We start from the raw sequence: 18,698 nt of genomic DNA, 5'->3' as shown, positions 1-18,698 counted from the left end.
TGTTTCAGCAATTTGGTTTTATTTACAGTAAAAAAAACCATTCTTCTCAGTTCACAGATACTCAAGGAGAGGTTTGAAATTTGCATCTAGTAGAAACTTTTGAAGTGGATTAATAATTTTGCCACTAAATGCTAAAAATAAGACTGAAGATCATTGCGGTAGTCATTGCCTTGCTCTTCACATTCCCATTGGTGTCAATAAGACTCGCTAAAAATATCTTTGTTTCAATCAGTGTTTCCTGCAATGTTGCAATTGCCAGGGAAAGTCTAAACCACTGGGAGAGATGAGAAGGGTTGGGCCTGTCCTATGACAACCTAGACTGTTGAGGTTGAAGCTATTTCTCTACCTTCTGTCAGTGAAGTTTTCTTGATTTTTAATCACGGCACACACTTAAGCAAACATGTTTTTTAAAAAAAAGTCAAATAGAAAAATATAGCTCAGAGGGTCATGTTGAGACGCTAGAGGAACGCTAAAGTGCTAAACAAGTTGCTTACTTGCTCTCAAATTGGCCAGAGAAGCCATTTCTGCAGCGTAGACCATGGTCCTCTCAATATCTTCAAAGATTTGGACAACTTGTACACAATTACATAAGGGACTTTGGTATAAGAATAGGCTGGATCCTGGTATTGTCCCTTGTTGGACACAGTGTATTGTCTGTGTGAAATGCTATACCTCAGTTATGAACACTTGGAACAGCCTCAGCCACCACACTCTTTCCCCAGTTTGTTCCACTGTCTCTCCTCTGGTTCCTGGGCGTCCGAAGTTACCCCTCAGAAGTGGCCGTTCTACGTCCGCAAACCACGAGGCAGACTGTTAAACTGCAGAGGTGTAGAGAAATACAGCACCACGCAGGATGATAACTCCCAACACTGACGGTGGTTAAGAGCAAGAAGTCATTTTGATCACAACATGTTGCACTGGAAGTTAATCTTACAAAAATAAAAGCAGTCTCTGTTTAAAAACCTCGCACCAGGTCTCCCAGCTAATCTTTAGCTTCCTTTTCCAGGATCCTCTTATGCCCAGTGACAATTTCCTCCACAGCCGTGTGGTCATCCAGGGTGGTAAGGTCACCAAGTTCACCGATTTTATTCTCCACAATCTTCCTCAGCACTCGACGCATTATCTTTCCCGAGCGGGTTTTGGGAAGTCTCTTCACAATCTGAAACGCCAGAAGGATTCAGGTTTAGCGTGTGTGTGTGTGTGTGTGTCTGTGTGTGTGTGTGTGTGCGCGTGCGTGGACCCCACTGAAAAAAATGTGAGATCTACAACTGCAGTAACATAGAATCCTACAGTGCAAAAGGTGGCCATTCGGTCCATCACGTCATCACCTACCAGAATCCCACCCACGCCCCATCCCCATAACCCCATGCATTTACCCTAGCTAGCTCCCCTGACACTAAGGGGCAATTTAGCAAGGCCAACACACCTACATCTTTAGACTGTGGGAGGAAACTGGAGCATCCAGAGGAAATTTACGCAGACACGGGGAGAACGTGCAAACTCCACACAGACAGTGACCCGAGCCGGGAATCGAACCCACGTCCCTGGTGCTGTGCGGCAACAGTGCTAACCATTGTACCACCGTGCCACCCCCACACAGGTGTAATATCACGGTTACATCACTGAACGGGTACTCCTGAGGCCTAGGCTACTTATTCATCAAAATTAATTTAAACCTCAATGAGTTGGAGAATTCCAATTAATTAAATTTAAAAATCTGGGATAATAAAAATAGTATTGAAATTGGTAATCATGAAACTTCTGGGTTGTTAAATGGTTGCTAATCTCATAGGAAGTCTGCCATCCTTACTCAGTCTGTGACTTCAGACACGTTGCAATGTGGTTGATTCAACTTCCATCCAAAATGGTTGAGCAAGCTACCTCTGACTCTCCAAGGGTGGAATTCACCACCATCCTCTTGAGGACAATTTGAGATGGAGACAGGACAGGGTGAGATTGGTATAGAATCATAGAATCCCTACAGTGCAGAAGGAGGCCATTTGGCCCATCGAGTCTGCACCAACAACCAGGCCCTATCCCCATAAACCCATATCTTTACTCTGCTAATCGATCCCGCTGACATTAAGGGGCAATTTAGCCTGGCCAATGCACCTAACCACCTCATATTTCAGGCTGTGGGAGGAAACTGGAACTCTCAGAGGAAACACATGCAGACAATGGGGAGAAGGTGCCAACACCAGAGAGATAGACACGAGGCTGGAATTGATCCCAGGTCCCTGGTGCTGCCAGGCCGCAGTGCTAACCACGGTGCAGAAACTGTGCACATGAGGGGAAACCCAAAATCAAGAACAGAAATGTTAACACTTGCGTTTTTGTTTCAAACTTAGTCTGACAATGCCCCTGTGGGGCACTTTACAATGTTAAAGATGTTAAATAAGTTCAGGTTATTGGAGACCCTTTGAAACATTTGTCTCCTGTGGGCTCTGCCTTACCTGCTTTACACTTTTAGCATTTATTTCAGTTAGGACGCTTCTGTTCTCAATGGAAGAATGAACTTTTGTGGTTATGGTAATTTGGTTACTTTCAAATAACAAGCTAATCTCATTGCGTGGGTATCTGTGTTGAAACCTCAGAATATTCAACTTCCCATACACAATATCCAACTTGCCCTGACAGTTACATCATTCCTGAGCCTTTGTGAGCAGCCCATTCCTGGATTTATGTCATGTATGGGTCGTGTTTACCCTCATGCCTCGATTTTCACCCATGCCTGCTCTTTCTCGAGGGATTAAAGCTACTGTTCATTGGGGAGCTGCAGCATCCCAATCAACCTCTCCGAGTAGCCTTTCTGCACCCAGAAACCTAAATGGTGAGGACCAGGGAGGTAATCAACTGTTGGGGACAATCTGTCTTCCCCTGGCATTCACACACCCAGTTACTCCCCAGCCTACGTCACTGGAGAGCAAACTAGATCCTCTCAACAATTTCAAAATGATCATATTCTTCCTTTCACAAGCTCAGGTCTCCCATGGGCAATTCAGGATGGATGTTCACATCCCACGATTTTGTTAAAATAAGGTAAAAATGAGACTTCTGAATTTGCTAACTACTGTATGTCTCACTGATTTTGCTTCTCCTATTCAGGAAAGAGCAAAGAGGCATTTTTTTTAAAGATTAGCATAGAACTAAAAGGAAAAGGTTCACTCAACTTGTAGAACCGTGCAATAGGGAGTTAAATGACTCAGAGAGCCAAACAAAAAGCTGGGAAACCTCAGCAGGTTTGGCCACATCTGTAAGGAGAGAAAAGAGCTGACGTTGAGTCCAGGTGATCCTTTGTCAAAGCTAAAAGGCTTAGGAAGCGGGAGATATTTATACTGCAGCGGGAACGAAAGATGAGTCATAGCCCACAAAAACAAGGGGAAAGGCTTTTAATATCTGTCTGTTGAAAAAGTAAAGGATGTGAATGGCTGAACGGCTGAGAAGCTGAATTCAGAGGGTAAACTGTGACAGATGAAGATATGGGAAGGGCAGGATGGGTGGGAGACAGGTAAGATTGAGAAAAAATTGAGAAAAGGCCATTCACACCTCCTATTCTCTCTATGGGCTGCCATTAGCAGCCTTTCCCCTGGTTTCTGTGGCTATGACTCATCTTTCATTCCCTCGCCCTCCAGTGTAAATATCTCTCACTTTCTGTGCCTTTTAGCTTTGACAAAGGATCATCTGGGCTCGAAACTTCATCTCTTTTCTCTCCTTACAGATGCTGCCAGACCTGCTGAGGTTTTCCAGCATTTTCTCTTTTAGTTTCTGATTCCAGCATCCGCAGTAATTTGCTTTTATTAATTGAATCAGAGGGTTTATTGCAGACAGTATTGCTGGGCTTACCAGGGATACCCAAGTTCCATGAATGAATGAAAGAACTACACTGGGTGTATCTCAACAATTGCAACATTAATGGCACAACACTTGTAATTGCTTCCTCTGAATAGAAGCCGTGTAGGTTTCAGCCTTGGCTAAGTGGTTGCAATCTAACCTCAAAGTCTGAAGGTTTTTTAGCTTCAAGCCACATACGTTGGAGATTTGAATACATTGTCAAGGCTGACATACACACTGCTGTGGGGGTGCTGAACTGTCAGATACACAGTTTTCAGATGAGATATTAAACTGAGATGCTGCTTTCAGTCTCAGGTAGATATAGATCCAATGACACAATTCAAAGAAGAGCTGGGGAATCTTTCCTGGTGACCTGGCCAACATTTATCCCCAACCAAAACCTAGTCATTTACTTCCTTGTTGTTTGTGGACCACTTTCTTGAACCGCTGCAGTCCACGAGGTGTAGGTACACTCACAGTACTGTTCGGGAAAGAGTTCCAGGACTTTGATCCAGTGACATGAAGGAACAGTTAAATAGGTCAAAGTAGGGGTGGTGATGGCCTACTGGGATTATTGCTAGACTATTAATCCAGAAACTCAGGGAATATGGGTTCAGATCCCGCCATGGCAGATGGTAGAATTTGAATTCAATAAAAAATATCTGGAATTAAGAATCTACTGATGACCATGAAGTCACTGTCAATTGTCAAAAAAACCTATCTAGTTCACTCATGTCCATTCAGGAAGGAAACCTGTCTTCCTTACCTGGTCTGGCCTACATGTGACTCTAGAGCTACAGCAATGTGGTTGACTCTCAACTACCCAGGTTGATAAGGTTGTTAAGAAGGCGTACAGTGTGTTAGCTTTTATTGGTAGAGGGATTGAATTTCGGAGCCGTGAGGTCATGTTACAACTGTACAAAACTCTGGTGCGGCCGCACTTGGAGTATTGTGTACAGTTCTGGTCACCGCATTATAAGAAAGATGTGGAGGCATTGGAAAGGGTGCAGAGGAGGTTTACCAGGATGTTGCCTGGTATGGTGGGAAGGCCTTATGAGGAAAGACTGAGGGACTTGAGGTTATTTTCATTGGAGAGAAGAAGGTTACAAGGTGATCTGACTGAGGCATACAAGATGATCAAAGGATTGGATAGGGTGGACAGTGAGAGCCTTTTACCTCGGATGGTGATGGCTAACACAAGGAGACATAACTTTAAATTAAGGGGTGGTAATTATAGGACGAATGTCAGAGGTAGGTTCTTTACTGAGAGGGTAGTAAGGGTGTGGAATGCCCTGCCTGCAGCAGTTCTGGACTCGCCAACTTTAAGGGCGTTCAAATGGTCAGTGGATAGGCATATGGATAACATTGGAATAGTTTAGGTTGGAGGGTCATTAGATTGGTTCCACTGGTCGGTGCAACATCGAGGGCCGAAGGACCTGTAGTGCGCTGGAATGTTCTACCCTCTGAAATAGTCTAACAAGCCACTCAGCTGTATTAGCATTTCAAGAAGGCAACTCACCACCACCTTCTCAAGGGCAACTAGAGATGGGTAATAAATGCTGGCCCGCCAGTGATGTCCATGTCCCAAGAATGAATAAAAAAGTCAGGATAGTGTGTGGCTTTAAAGGAACTTGCAGACAGTAGTGCTTGCATGCACTGACTGCCCTTGTATTTCTAGGTTGTGGGCTTGGAAAGTGTTTTCAAAGGAACCTTGGTGAGTTGCTGCAGTGCATCTTGTAGACGGTACACACTGCTGCTACTATGCATCAGTCTTGGAGGGAATGAGTGTTTAAACTGGTAAGTGGGATGCCAATCAAGTGGCCACATTTTGACTGGATATTGAGAGGTTCCTTGAGTGTTATTAGAGCCACACTCATTCGTGCTAGTGAGAATATTCCATGATACTACAGACTTGTGCCTTATAGATGGTGGACATAATTCAGGGAATCAGGAAGTGAGTTGCTTGGGCCAGATTTCCAGCTCTGACCTGCTCTTCTAGCCACCGTATTTATAATAGCTGGACCAGTTCAGTTTCTGGTCAATAGTAACCTCGAGGATGTCGATAGTGGGGGATTCAACAATGGTTATCAATGAATTAATGTCAAGGGGAATTAGTTGATTCTTTTTTAGATGGTCATTGCCTGTAACTTACGGGACAAAGGCTTCAGTATATGAGGATTCACAAATGGCACTGAATATTGTGTAAGCATCCCTGAGCATCCCAACTTCTGACCTTACGATGGAAGGAAGGTCACTGATGAAGCAGCTGAAGATGGTTGGGCCCAGAACACTAAGATAAATGCAAAAAACTTCAGATGCTGGAATCTGAAACAAAAAAAAGTGGGCAATTGGGATTAGCTTAGGGGTTTTAAAAAATAAATAAGAGCGACATGGACAAGTTGGGCTGAAGGGCCTGTTTCTATGCTATAAACCTCTATACCTCTATAAAAACAGAATAGTGCTGGAAAGTCTCAGCAGGTCTGACAGCATCTGTGGAGAAAGAATAGAGCCAACGTTTCAAGTCTAGTTGACTCATCATCAGAGCTCTCTCCTAGGACACTGCCTTGTGGAACTCCTGCAGTGATGTCCTGGAGCATAGACTTCAGCTACACTATCTATTTACTCACTGAAATACAGGAGGACTTTCTAATGGGCTCCGTAATGTGTGTATTACAGAGTGTATGTGACTGACCAAAGGCAATTGGTCATCTGCTTTTTCATCCACCCTGGCAAACTATTCTGCAAAGCATTTCTTCCATTTTTGTGATGTGGCTGGGATTAAAAGTTCTAACTACAGGGGAACAGAAACAGGAACTAGGCTATGATGCTGTGATAGATACAAAGCACTGCAGGACTAATGCACAACCTGTCTAGACTGCACTGTCCAGGTTCCATTGACATCCCATGGGTATTCTTCATGGACAGTCCCCAGGCTTATTATCAAGGAGAGCGTGGTTAACATGCAGGTTCAGCTGGCAGGTTAGGAAGGCAAATGCAGCGTTAGCATTCATATCAAGAGGACTAGAATACAAGAGCAGGGATGTATTTCTGAAGCTGTATAAAGCTTTGGTCAGACCCTATTTGGGACAGATATCTCTCTGGAGACATTTCCTGTCCCTTCCCTCCAGTGCACACAAGCACATTTGGATTCACACCAGACCAGCTCACTACCTGGATATGATCAGGAGCTGCATATTTGGCAATCTTCTGAGAGACAATATCCTTGAGTTCCTTATTGATGACGTCCTCTGCAGTGACGATCCCATCCTTTAAAACAATGAAGACATAGGACCCTGAGAAAAGAAGCAAGAATATTGGGTTATTCTCTTACGCTCCAAGACATGGACTTGCCGAATTGGCTGAAACATTCAAAAACTAAACTGGATTCACTCCTGATTGTGACAGGAGTGTCAAAACCTTGGTTTGTGAGAAGGGAAAGATGGCTGGGGTAAGTTGCTCAGAGGTTTTCTCATTCTGACACTACTCTCTTCCCCGCTTCTGAGAACAGGAGCTTCAGAGCTGAGTCAGGCCACAATGCAGGCTTTTCTAAATGGGGAAAATGCTTCGGAAATCAGAAGCACAAAGGGACTTGGAATCATTATTGAAAATGCTCTTAAGGTTAATGTGCAGGTTCAGTTGGCAGTTAGGAAGGCATTCATATCAAGAGGACTAGAATACAAGAGCAGGGATGTATTTCTGAAGCTGTATAAAGCTTTGGTCAGACCCTATTTGGAATATTGTGAGCATTTTTGGGCGCCGTAACTGAGGATGGATGTGCTGGCCTTGGAAAGGGTCCAGAGGAGATTCACAAGAATGATCCTTGGAATGAAGAGCTTGTCGTGTGAGGAACAATTGAGGACTCTGGGTCTGGACTTATTGGAGTTTAGAAGGATGAGGGGGGATCTTATTGAAACTTACAGGAAAAACTAGATCCAGAGGGCACAACCTCAGGCTAAAGGGACGATCCTTTAAAACAGAGATGAGGAGGAACTTCTTCAGCCTGAGAGTGGTGAATCTGTGGGAATCTTTGCCGCAGAAGGCTGTGGAGGCCGGGTCACTGAGTGTCTTTCAGACAGTTATAGATAGGTTTTTGATTAATAAGGGGATCAAGAGTTATGGGGAAAAGATAGGAGAATTGGGGTGAGAAAAATATCAGCCATGATTGAAAGGCGGAGCAGACTTGATGGGCTGAGTGGCCTAATTCTGCTCCTAACTCTTATGGTTGCCCTTACCTTCACCCTTGACTTCATGGGCACATCCGATTGCCGCAGATTCTGCTACAGCTAGGTGTTGATTCTGAAAGTTCAGAGAAATCCCGGAGTCAGTGGTTTTATTTGGCTGTCAGATTAAACATTCTCGGTTTAGGCAGCTCGAGGCCTGGACACATCAGTCCAAGGCTGCGCAACTCAAAGCACCATCCAGGGTGAATAAAAGTAGTAATCCTGATCTGAATCCCGGGTGGCACGGTAGCACAGTGGTTAGCACTGCTGCTTCACAGCTTCAGGGACCTGGGTTCGATTCCCAGCTTGGGTCACTGTCTGTGTGGAGTTTGCACATTCTTCCTGTGTCTGCGTGGGTTTCCTCCGGGTGCTCCGGTTTTCTCCCACAGTCCAAAGATGTGCGGGTTAGGTTAACTGGCCATGATAAATTGTCCCTTAGTGTCCCAGGATGTGTCGGTTAGAGGGATTGGTGGGTAAATATGTGGGGATAGGGCCTAGTTGGGATTGTGGTTGGTGCAAACTTGATGGGCCAAATGGCCTCCTTCTGCACTGTAGGGTTTCTATGACTTCTATGAAACAGGCACAAGAGCCTCCAATCAATCAATCTTAAAATTAAAGCTTTGTTCATGTCAGGCTGCCGCAGAGACCACTATAAGAAGGCCCCAACCAATATGACAGTGGCCAGAGAGTCAACTGGGCACAGACCTCTGGTCTGCCAAACTGCCGACCACAATGTCCAATCCAGGCCCATAAAAATAGCCCCGTTCATGTTAAATTTAGGCCCCCCTAAAGAGAAGGGATATTTGCTCTGGATATGGTCTGTGCAAATGTCATCTTGGAGAATTTGAGATTGACAATGACCCCCCCACCTCCCCCAAAACAATGGTGAGAGTGTGCCATTGCCTCACACCGAAAACCAAAGTATATGAGTTCAAATCCTACCAGGCCCAGTCTGAATTTAGTTTTCAAACTAAATCAAAAGTAGAAATTTAAAAAGAAGTGGCCAAGGATTGTTTCTTTAAAACATTCAGGGGTTGAGGGTGTCGCTGGCCAGTTCAGTATTTATTGCCTGTCCCTATTTGCCCTCGAGAAGGTGGTGGTGAGCTGTCTTCGTGAACTGCTGCAGTCCATGGGATGTAGGTACACCCACAGTGCTGTCAGAGAGTGAAAAAAAACTTGTCCATGTCCTTCAGGAAAACAGCTGACTTGACCCTGGTTGAGGTGTGACAGTCGAAACCAATCTGGCCAACTTGCAACTTTCCTCTGAAGTGGCGGAGGAAGTAATTATCAGGTAGGTTCACCACCACCTCAGGGCCACTCGAATGCTGGCGTTTTGTCCACATCCCAAGAATTAAAAAACATAGTCATAATAAAGGTCAGCCTGTTCTGCTTACCACAGCACCTTCAATCTCTGCTGTCCCCAGCCTGTGACCACTGATGTTGATGACATCGTCCAGTCGGCCTGTGATCTGATAATATCCCTCCTCAGATCTGTAAGCTCCATCTCCCGTGAAGAAACAGTCTGCACAGAACAGGGGGGACAAATGCCTCAGAAATCCTTTTTTGCGCTTTTAATTAATAGTTTAAAACTTATTCCTTCTCTTGTCCTCTGAGGCACCGATTCCTGCTTAGGGTTTACATTCCGTAGAATGCCTACAGTGCCGAAAGAGGCCATTCAGTCCACCGAGTCTGCATTTGACTCTCTGAAAAAGCCACGCCTCCCAGGTGCTCCCTTCAACCTATTCCTACACATTTGCCATGGCCATTCCCCCTAACCTACACATCTTTGGACATTAAGGGGCAATTAAGCTTGGCCAATCCTCCCAACCTACACATTTTTGGATATTAAAGGGCAACTTACCATGGCCAATCCCCTTAACCTCCACATCTTTGGACATTAAGAGGCAATTAGGCATTAGCCACTTCACTTAATCAGCACATTTTTGGATTGTGGGGGGAAACCAGATCACTTAGAGGAAACCCGCACAGACACGGGGAGAACGCGTAAACTCCATACAGTCACCTGAGGCCTGACTTGAACCTGGGTCCCTGGCGCTGTGAGGCAGCAGTGCTAACCACTGTGCCATGCAATCTAATGGTTGCCTCCGAATCCCTCACCCAATCGCATGACCAGAAGGGTTGATAATGCTTAGATGTTCGATGGAAGACAGGAAATGCCTCAATTATAAAATTCTCATGCCTTTTCTCAAATCTCTCCCTCCCTTTCACTGAAACAACATTCAAATCTGCAAGTCGCCAAAATTCTGCACTATTCCATTCACTGTTCCACCACTGATAGTAATGCCTTAAGCTGCCCAAGCCCTGAACTCTGAAATTCTTTACTGAGACTACTCTGCTTCTTAAGAGGCTCCTTGAAATCTGCCTCTTTGGCAAAGGTATCGGTCCCATAATATCTCCTTATATGGCTCAGTGAAACACTTTGGACTCAATCCAATTGGTGAAGCAGAAACCAAGATAGAGCTTTTCTTTGCTGAGAGAGTTGAAGGACTTCACTCTCACACCTCTCCTTGGGCACATCCCAGTGTCCCAGCCACCCCCTATACCATAAGACCAAAGAAATAGGAACAGGTGATTAATATCCATCACCCATTTCTCTTAACCTTAACTGGATAAGACATTAAGTTGGCACAAGGTTGTAGAAGAGAATACCATGGATGAGTATATTCCCTTAATGCGGATATCTGCAGATCCGTGTCTGGAGTTCCTGCCAAGGGCTGTCCAGCAGAAGATTAGTTAAAGTCCAGTGACTTCTCCTTTATTGGGAGAACCCTGCTGACCTCCTAGTGACCTTACAGCATGAGACTGGGAGAATCCATGAGATTCAGGGCTGTACCTTCTAGCAGAATTCAATGGACAGGGGTCAGAGTGGAGAGCCCAAAAGCTGGATTCCTTCCCCCCCGCCACACCCCCACTGCTGACAGCTATTTCCTGGCCTTACTGGTAACCCCAGTTGGAACCAGTTAGCGCAGTGTGTGTCATGACTCCAATGTCAGGACAGATTAACCCAATGCCCACAAATCAATGCTTCAGGTAATCCGGAAGGAAGGGTGGACAGTCTGTTCTGATCCACCTGGTTTCACTCACTGATAGTCATTTTGTCCCCTGCATCAGAAGGATTAAGATTAGAACCAATTTTTTCTTCTCACTGCCACTGCCTCATCAATAAGACCAGGGTAACTGAGGGTCAGTGGGTTGATGCATTTCGATGGACAAGTTGCCTCTATTTTGAACAATGGGAAACAAGCTCCTCCTACTCATCGAAACATTGCCCCCTACAAAGATGGCATCCACGCATGCACACTGCTGCACATTGCCCCCAACAAAGATGGCATCCGCACTTGCATACTGTTGCACATTGCCTCTTACAAAGATGGTAGCTGCACATGCGCACTGATGCATATGATGCACTTTGGTTAGCATTGCTGCCTCACAGCGCCAGGAACTCGGGTTCGATTCCAGCCTAGGGTGACTGTGTGAAATTCTCCCCGTGTCTGCATGGGTTTTCTCCAGGTGCTCCAGTTTCCTCCCACAGCTGAAAAATGTGCGGTTTAGGCCAATTGGCCATTCCAAATTGTCTCTTAGGAGGATTAGCAGGGTAAGTACATGAGGTTATGGGGATAGAGCCTGGCTGGGATTGTTGCCGATGCAGGCTCGATAGGCTGAATGGCCTCCTGTTCAAAGGGTCTTTGATTCCTAAATATGGAGAGGCACAACTGATTTAAAACTATTTCCAACATTCTTTTGATGAATGCTTGGGGTTTGGATTCACTGGCTGTTAGCGTGCTGGAAACAGATTCAATAGTAGCATTCAAAAGGCATTTAGATAAAGACTTGAAGGAAAATAAAATTGCAAGGGTGTGGTACCAACTGGATTGCTCTTTGAAAGAGCTAGCACCAATTCGATGGGCTGACTGACCTCCATCTACACTGCCCTATTCAATGACTGGACTTTTGAAACCCACACCAGTAACTGCTCCGTGCATCCTCCCAATCATAAATGCTCCAACCGGAATGCAATTCCTTTACTTTTCCAATAAATCAGGTTGAAGCCAATTCTCCGGAGGATCGGAGCCAGCCAGCTGGCCTTGAGAGGGAGATATTAACAACGTCGAGTGACAGCTTTGCTTTGTCGAGTGGGCTTGTCACCTTTCAGCTCGTCCAACATCCTCTACAGAGACTAAGTACCCTGTCCAAATCCCACTTACAATGCTGCTCAGTTCACCTCCAATTGTAACTGACCCTTCGCTGACACACAGAGAGGTCAACAGAGTCACCAGGTCTGAACTCATTATCCTGGATCAAAGTAGTTTCTATATCAGGAGTCCTGACTGCCGCAGGAGAGACGCATGTGTTTATTGATGATGAACAGCTTGTGCTACTTCCTTCTGTCTCTCCCCTCTGGTGGCACAGTGGTTAGCACAGCTGCCTCACAATGCCAGGGATCTGGGTTTGATTCCTGGTTCGGGTCACTGTCTGTGTGCAGTTTGCACATTCTCCCCGTGTCTGTGTGGGGTTTCCTCCGGGTGCTCCGGTTTCCTCCCACAGTCTGAAAGATGTGCTGGTTAGGCGCATTGGCCTTGCTAAATTCTCCCTCTGTGTACCTGAACGGGCGCCGGAGTGTGGCGACGTGGGGATTTGCACAATGACTTCATTGCACTGTTAATATAAGCCGACTTGTGACATTAATAAATTAGCTTTTTTTAAACTGTGTTTCCCTCGGCAACCACCTCCAGGAGCTAACAGATGCTGTGCTCGGTTAAATATACTGCTGCCGCCTTTCTGTATTTTGAAGATACGACCAGGTCCTTGTTCTCCGCCCTCAGTCCTTCAATGTTCTCCTTCTTTGATTTAAAGATAGGCAAATGAGGCATGGTTCATGAGCAGCCAACTTCACACTGGAGCTTAGCACTGAACTGTACAGAGCAGAAGGTGGCCGTTCGGCCCATAGTGACTGTGCAAGGACTACACTCCTCTGTAAGTGATCCTTTTCAGTTATGTATCCAACTCCATTCTGAAAGTTACTATTGAATCTGTCTCCACACTGTTACATCGAGTACATTCCAGGCCATAACAACAATTAACAAATTCCTCCTCATCTCTCCAACCCCAGGTTTCTTTAGTCAATTATCTTACATCTACCTCCTCTCTCTGACAACAAGATTCCTCTTCATTTACTCTATCAAAACCCTTCATAATTCTAAAGGCCTCTGTTAAATCTCCCCTCAGCCTTCTCTGTTCTAAGGAGAACAATGACGTGGAGATGCCGGCGTTGGACTGGGGTAAACACAGTAAGAAGTCTCACAACACCAGGTTAAAGTCCAACCAGTTTATTAGATAGTAAACCCACAAGCAATTGGGGTTTTCCCCTTTGTCAGGTGAGTGGAGAGCTCTGGTCTCAGACATCTGTCTGTGCTGTTATATGCTCTGTCTGAGACCAGAGCTCTCCACTCACCTGACGAAGGGGCAAACCCCAAAAGCTAGTGGGTTTACTATCAAATAAACTGGTTGGACTTTAACCTGGTGTTGTGAGACTTCTTACTAAGCAGAACAACCCAACTTTCTCCAATTTCATCGCATAACTAAAGTCCCACATCCCTGGAATGAATTCTGAAGTTTATTTATTAGTGTAACAAGTAGGCTTAATTAATACCGCAACGAAGTTACTGTGAAAATCCCATTTCTAGTCGGCCTTGGTATCAACACAACACATCCACTTACTGGGGTAAGTTTTAAAATACGTGTTCACAAATCTCTCGTGGTCGTTGTAGATAGTTCGAGCCATTCCAGGCCAAGGTTGTGCGATGCAGAGGGACCCAGCGATTTCGTTGCCTTCTAATCTTCTACCCTGGAACACAGACAGAACAATAGTCAATACAATTCGGAAATCAAATCTAAGGCCCCTGAATTAAATTTACGGAGTTCTAGTGACTCAGTGTGTAGCATCCCTACCTGTGAGGCAAATATTCCAGGTTCGAGTCCCACATCAGGACCTGATGGCCAAGGATGGCCAAGGTACATAACACGGGCAAACAGGTTGACCAGAATTTTACCATCTTGCCCACTCAAGGCTCGCAAGGCCTTTGGCCAACAGAGAAAGCTGTTCTGCGAGCCGATCCGAGGGCATGTGTGCCGGTAAAGTTCCGTCCTTTGATTTTTGTCAACTTGCAAATCCTTCCAAAAGCGCTAATAGCTATCGGTAAAGACTCCTGGTCAGCCACGCTTGATGCACAGTGGCGCCCCTCAACCTATAAGCCCCTGATCATAGATCATAATATCCTACAATGCAGAAGGAGGCCATTCAGCCCATCACGTATGCACCAACCACAATCCCACCCATGCCGTATCCCCACAACCCCATGCGTTTATCTTAGCTAGTCTCTCTGACACTAAAGGGCAATTTAGCATGGCCAATCCACCTCGTCCACACATTTTTGGACTGTGGGAGGAAACCGGAGCACCCAGAGGAAGCCCACGCAGACATGGGGAGAATGTGCAAACTCCACACAGACAGCGACCCGAGCCAGGAATCGAACCCGAGTCCCTGGCACTGTGAGGCGGAATAGTGGAACCACTATTCCACCGCGCCCATCTGGTGACAGACCTGTGACCTGTTCGGGGAATTACGAGCTATGGGAACAGACAAAAGTCTGCCTTAGTGCACCACTGGGGGCAGGAAGAGAATTGGAGTGGAAATTAAAATTACAGAAAGTGGCTGCAGAAGACGAGACAGAGTTAGCAGGTCTCAAAATTCTTCCTTGTCAAGAAATGGGTGAACAGAGGAAATCAGATGAGTATCTGAGAGAACCAGGAATAAAAAGATCTACTGAGATGAGGCAGATGGAATGAGAACTCATGAAGTTTAAAGACCAGCACAAACAATAGAGAGTGTCATTGACTCCAGAAAGCGTAAAGGAGAATATGCCCCTGTCTACATCAATGGGGACAAAGTGGTGTCCAGTTCACCAACAACCTGTCCTGGCCCCTCCCATGCTGACACTATAGTTAAAAAAGCCCAACACCTCTACTTTCTCAGAAGACTAAGGAAATTTGGCATGTCAGCTACGATTCTCACCAACTTTTACAGATGCACCACTGAAAGCATTCTTTCTGGTTGTATCACAGCTTGGTATGGGCTCCTGCTCTGCCCAAGACCGTAAGGAACTACAAAATGTCATGAATGTAGCCCAATCCATCACACAAACCAGCCTCCCATCCATTGACTCTGTCTACACTTCCTGCTGCCTTGGCAAAGCAGCCAGCATAATTAAGGACCCCACGCACCCCAGACATTCTCTCTTCCATCTTCTTCCTTTGGAAAAAAGACACAAAAATCTGAGGTACGTACCAACTGACTCAAGAACAGCTTCTTCCCTGTTGCTGTCAGACTTTTGAATGGACTTACCTTGCATTAAGTTGATCTTTCTCTACACCCTAGCTATGACTGTAACACTACATTCTGCACTCTCTCCTTTCCTTCTCTATGAACAGTATGCTTTGCCTGTACAGTGCGCAAGAAACAATACTTTTCACTGGATGTTATTACATGTGACAATAATAAATCAAATCAAATCAAACTGGTTGGGCTGTGTCTATGCTGTATATTTGAGGTAATTCTCTGGAACCATCAGGCTCCACTAGGCTCTTAACCACTTGACCACGACTGGGGATGACCCATTGCTGGTAGACAAATGGAAATCGCTTAATTCTGAGGGAAAAACTCACTCCCGATGCCCTTTCCCACACCCCACACTCCCCTTACTAGAAGAGAAACCAGGATTGTAATTCCACACTGAATATCCTGCATATTCCCACAGAATCCTGACCAGATCCAAACACACTATATTCCCAACTCCAAATGTAAAGGGACTTCTCCAGTTCGGACCATCTGACCTCCTCAGACAAGAAGGTGGGTGAGGTGAGGTGAGGCGAAAGGAGAAAGGAGATATTCTACTTACCTGCTCGTCCATGAGTACGGGTTCTATCCCAAAGAAAGGCCTCATCGCCATGGTAGGGACAATCTTTGCATCTCTGCTGGCAGGACGAGGGGCTATACAGATACCACCGGTCTCTGAAAAAGATCACAAACCTTCCTCATCAGGAAACAGGCGGTGAATCATTCCAAGCAGCTGTGTGAGACACCAAGGTCTCTGCAATATTCTGAAGAACCTTCAACTCACATCATCACCTCAGAACATGGTTCTGACAGATGTAGCTCTGTTTGCAGTGACAGTTTTCTAGACGTCATTGACAAACCCCATCTTGTTCCAGGGTTTGTGGATTTTATTGGCAGTTCCACACTCTGAGAGGCCGATCACTTTCGCTCAGCACCCTCTGCGCTCTCACCTCTGAGTGTGCTTTCAAGTCCTACACCAGAAACTTGAATATCTAGGCTGACACTGCACTGCCATACTGGCAGAATGCTCATCTGATGGATGGCACTGCCAACAGATGAGACATTAAACCAACGTCTTGCCTACTAGCTCAGGAAGACATAAAAGAACCTCCACTATTTGGAAGTAGAACAATGGAGACATTCCCCAATATCTTGGCCAATATTTAACCTCAGTCAACATCAACAGAAAACAGGCTATCCAATCATTGTCATGTTGCTGTTTGTGGGATCCTGCTGTGTGCAAATGATGTATTTCTTACAATACACTTCAATGAACACATCAAAAGTATTGTTGATAAAGGAGACATACTATCGAAGCTTTTCATCTTGCACTCATCAGTGCAAGATAAGCCAACAGTAAAAGGAACAACAATTCTTACTGCATGAGAAGAGAGTGCTGATTGGTTGAACTCTGATTGGCAGAGGTGTTGGCATAGATAATACAGCAATATTCTCCACCAGATTCCATTGCCAACCAATCAGTACTCTCTTCTCATGCAGTATGAATTGTCGTTCCCTTTAGTGTTGTTTTACCATGTGTAGCTGTTCTGATGAGTACAAGATGAAAAGTTTTGACAGTATGTCTCTTTTTTCAGCGATACTCAAATCCTGTACTACCAAGTGACTACTTCAAAACTACTCCACTATTTGGCAGTGAAGCATTTTGGGGTACCATGTTTGTGAAAGGTGCTATAGAAATGTGAGTCTTTATTTCATTAATGCTGATAGTTGCAGTTACTGCCAGGGCAAGGGAGAGTTACCAAGAAACTTTCTTCCCAAGTGCAGTGGCACCCCTCAGGCTGAGTAGCCATGAGGGTATGGCTACGAGTCAGGTAGATATGCGGATTCAGTGATGGAGGAGTCTCCTTGACTTTAGCCAATAGGTTCATGACCCCGATGAATATTCCTAGTTCAGTACTGAGGGAGCACTGTGCCGTCAGAGGTGCCAGCGTTTTGGTTGAGACATCCTCCCCTTTGAGGATGTCATGCCAGTGTTCAGGCACTTAAGCAATAAGCAAAGGGGCTTCCCTGGAATCAGGGACCCTGGAGGTGGAGGTCCCGCCTTCATCCCCACACCCCAAGGGCTTCCAGCCAATCAGAGGCCAACCGCTCCTCACTACTGTCAGCATCAATGGGGGGTGACAATGCACCCACCCCTGGATCAGTGAGAGACCCAGGGGTCACAGAGGGAGAAAGGGATTGGCAGAAAGACCTGGATGGGTAGTGGTTCTCAGTGGGCCTCTCTCCTCTCTTGATTCTGGGTCCTTCAATCAGGCACTGAGTGCCTTTGAACGGGTAACCCCTCCACTTCATCCCTTCCCCCCCCAACACAACACCGGAAGCATAAGCAACTCCACACACAGTTCCCACATATGACTGCAGCCAAAGGGCAGCCAGGATTCTTGGAGCCACATCCCAACAAGACACCAAAGGAAAGGAGTGAGGTGTTTTTGTAACAATTGCAACTTTTCAAACAGTCACTTCCATTGCCTTACTCTTAGTCTCTCACATCATCATTTTACTTTTATACTTAAGCTTAAACTGCACTTTTTTTTTAAACCTGTAATCCTCCGTGATCTTACTATTCCTTTTGGAGAACAGGAGATATATCTGGAATCCTGGTGAACGTTCCTCTCTCAAAACAACAACCACCTCCCTCACACAACAGATTCACTGACTCTTTTCCTCATTGCTGCTGCTGGCACAGACAGCCATAAGGTTTGACTCCACATGTAGCAGTCCGTGTACAACACATGGTAATACAGTGGTTAGCACTGCTGCCTCACAGCGCCAGGGACCCGAGTTCAATTTCCAGCTTGGGTTACTGTCTGTGTGGAATTTGCACGTTCTCCCCATGTCGGCATGGGTTTCCTCCGGGTGCTCCATTTTCCTCCCACAGTCCAAAGATGTGTGGGTTAGGTGGATTGGCCATGCTAAATTGCTCCTTAGTGTCAGAAGGACTAGTGGAGATAAGGCCTGCGTGGGATTGTGGTCAGTGCAGACTTAATGGGCCAAATGGCCTCCTTCTGCCCTATAGGATTCTATGACACCAACCAACAAACCAGATGCAAGAATATCATACGACAAGATCTTCAGGCTCTTCTTTTTCCAAGGAACTTGCCAGGCACCTTTTTTCTGTGTGGATGATGGCGAATGGGATGCTGGCCTTCATAGCGAGGGGGACTGAATATAAAAGTAGGGAGGTCTTGCTGCAACTGTACAGGGCACTGGTG

The 18,698-nt window shown here is 45.7% G+C and overlaps 1 protein-coding gene across 1 annotated transcript in view; it reads right to left on the bottom strand.

Annotated features, from left to right (window-relative positions):
* The window catches only part of LOC145352434 (acetyl-coenzyme A synthetase 2-like, mitochondrial), a 59,794-nt gene continuing 41,096 nt past the window's right edge, over window positions 1-18,698 (bottom strand). The window contains exons 9-14 of the mRNA XM_080202293.1: window positions 16,028-16,140; window positions 13,791-13,917; window positions 9,446-9,573; window positions 8,064-8,127; window positions 7,003-7,124; window positions 1-1,159 (exon numbers count right to left, since the gene is read on the bottom strand). Coding sequence (XP_080058419.1) covers window positions 983-1,159; window positions 7,003-7,124; window positions 8,064-8,127; window positions 9,446-9,573; window positions 13,791-13,917; window positions 16,028-16,140 — 731 coding nt within the window. The 3' untranslated portion in view covers window positions 1-982. The remainder of the gene's footprint in view (window positions 1,160-7,002; window positions 7,125-8,063; window positions 8,128-9,445; window positions 9,574-13,790; window positions 13,918-16,027; window positions 16,141-18,698) is intronic.

The sequence above is a fragment of the Carcharhinus amblyrhynchos genome, chromosome 14 (assembly GCF_965287045.1).
Source record: "Carcharhinus amblyrhynchos chromosome 14, sCarAmb.v2.hapA, whole genome shotgun sequence".
Taxonomy (NCBI): domain Eukaryota; kingdom Metazoa; phylum Chordata; class Chondrichthyes; order Carcharhiniformes; family Carcharhinidae; genus Carcharhinus; species Carcharhinus amblyrhynchos.
The sequence above is the reverse complement of the archived record's forward strand: the minus strand, read 5'-3'. Positions and strand labels throughout refer to the sequence as shown.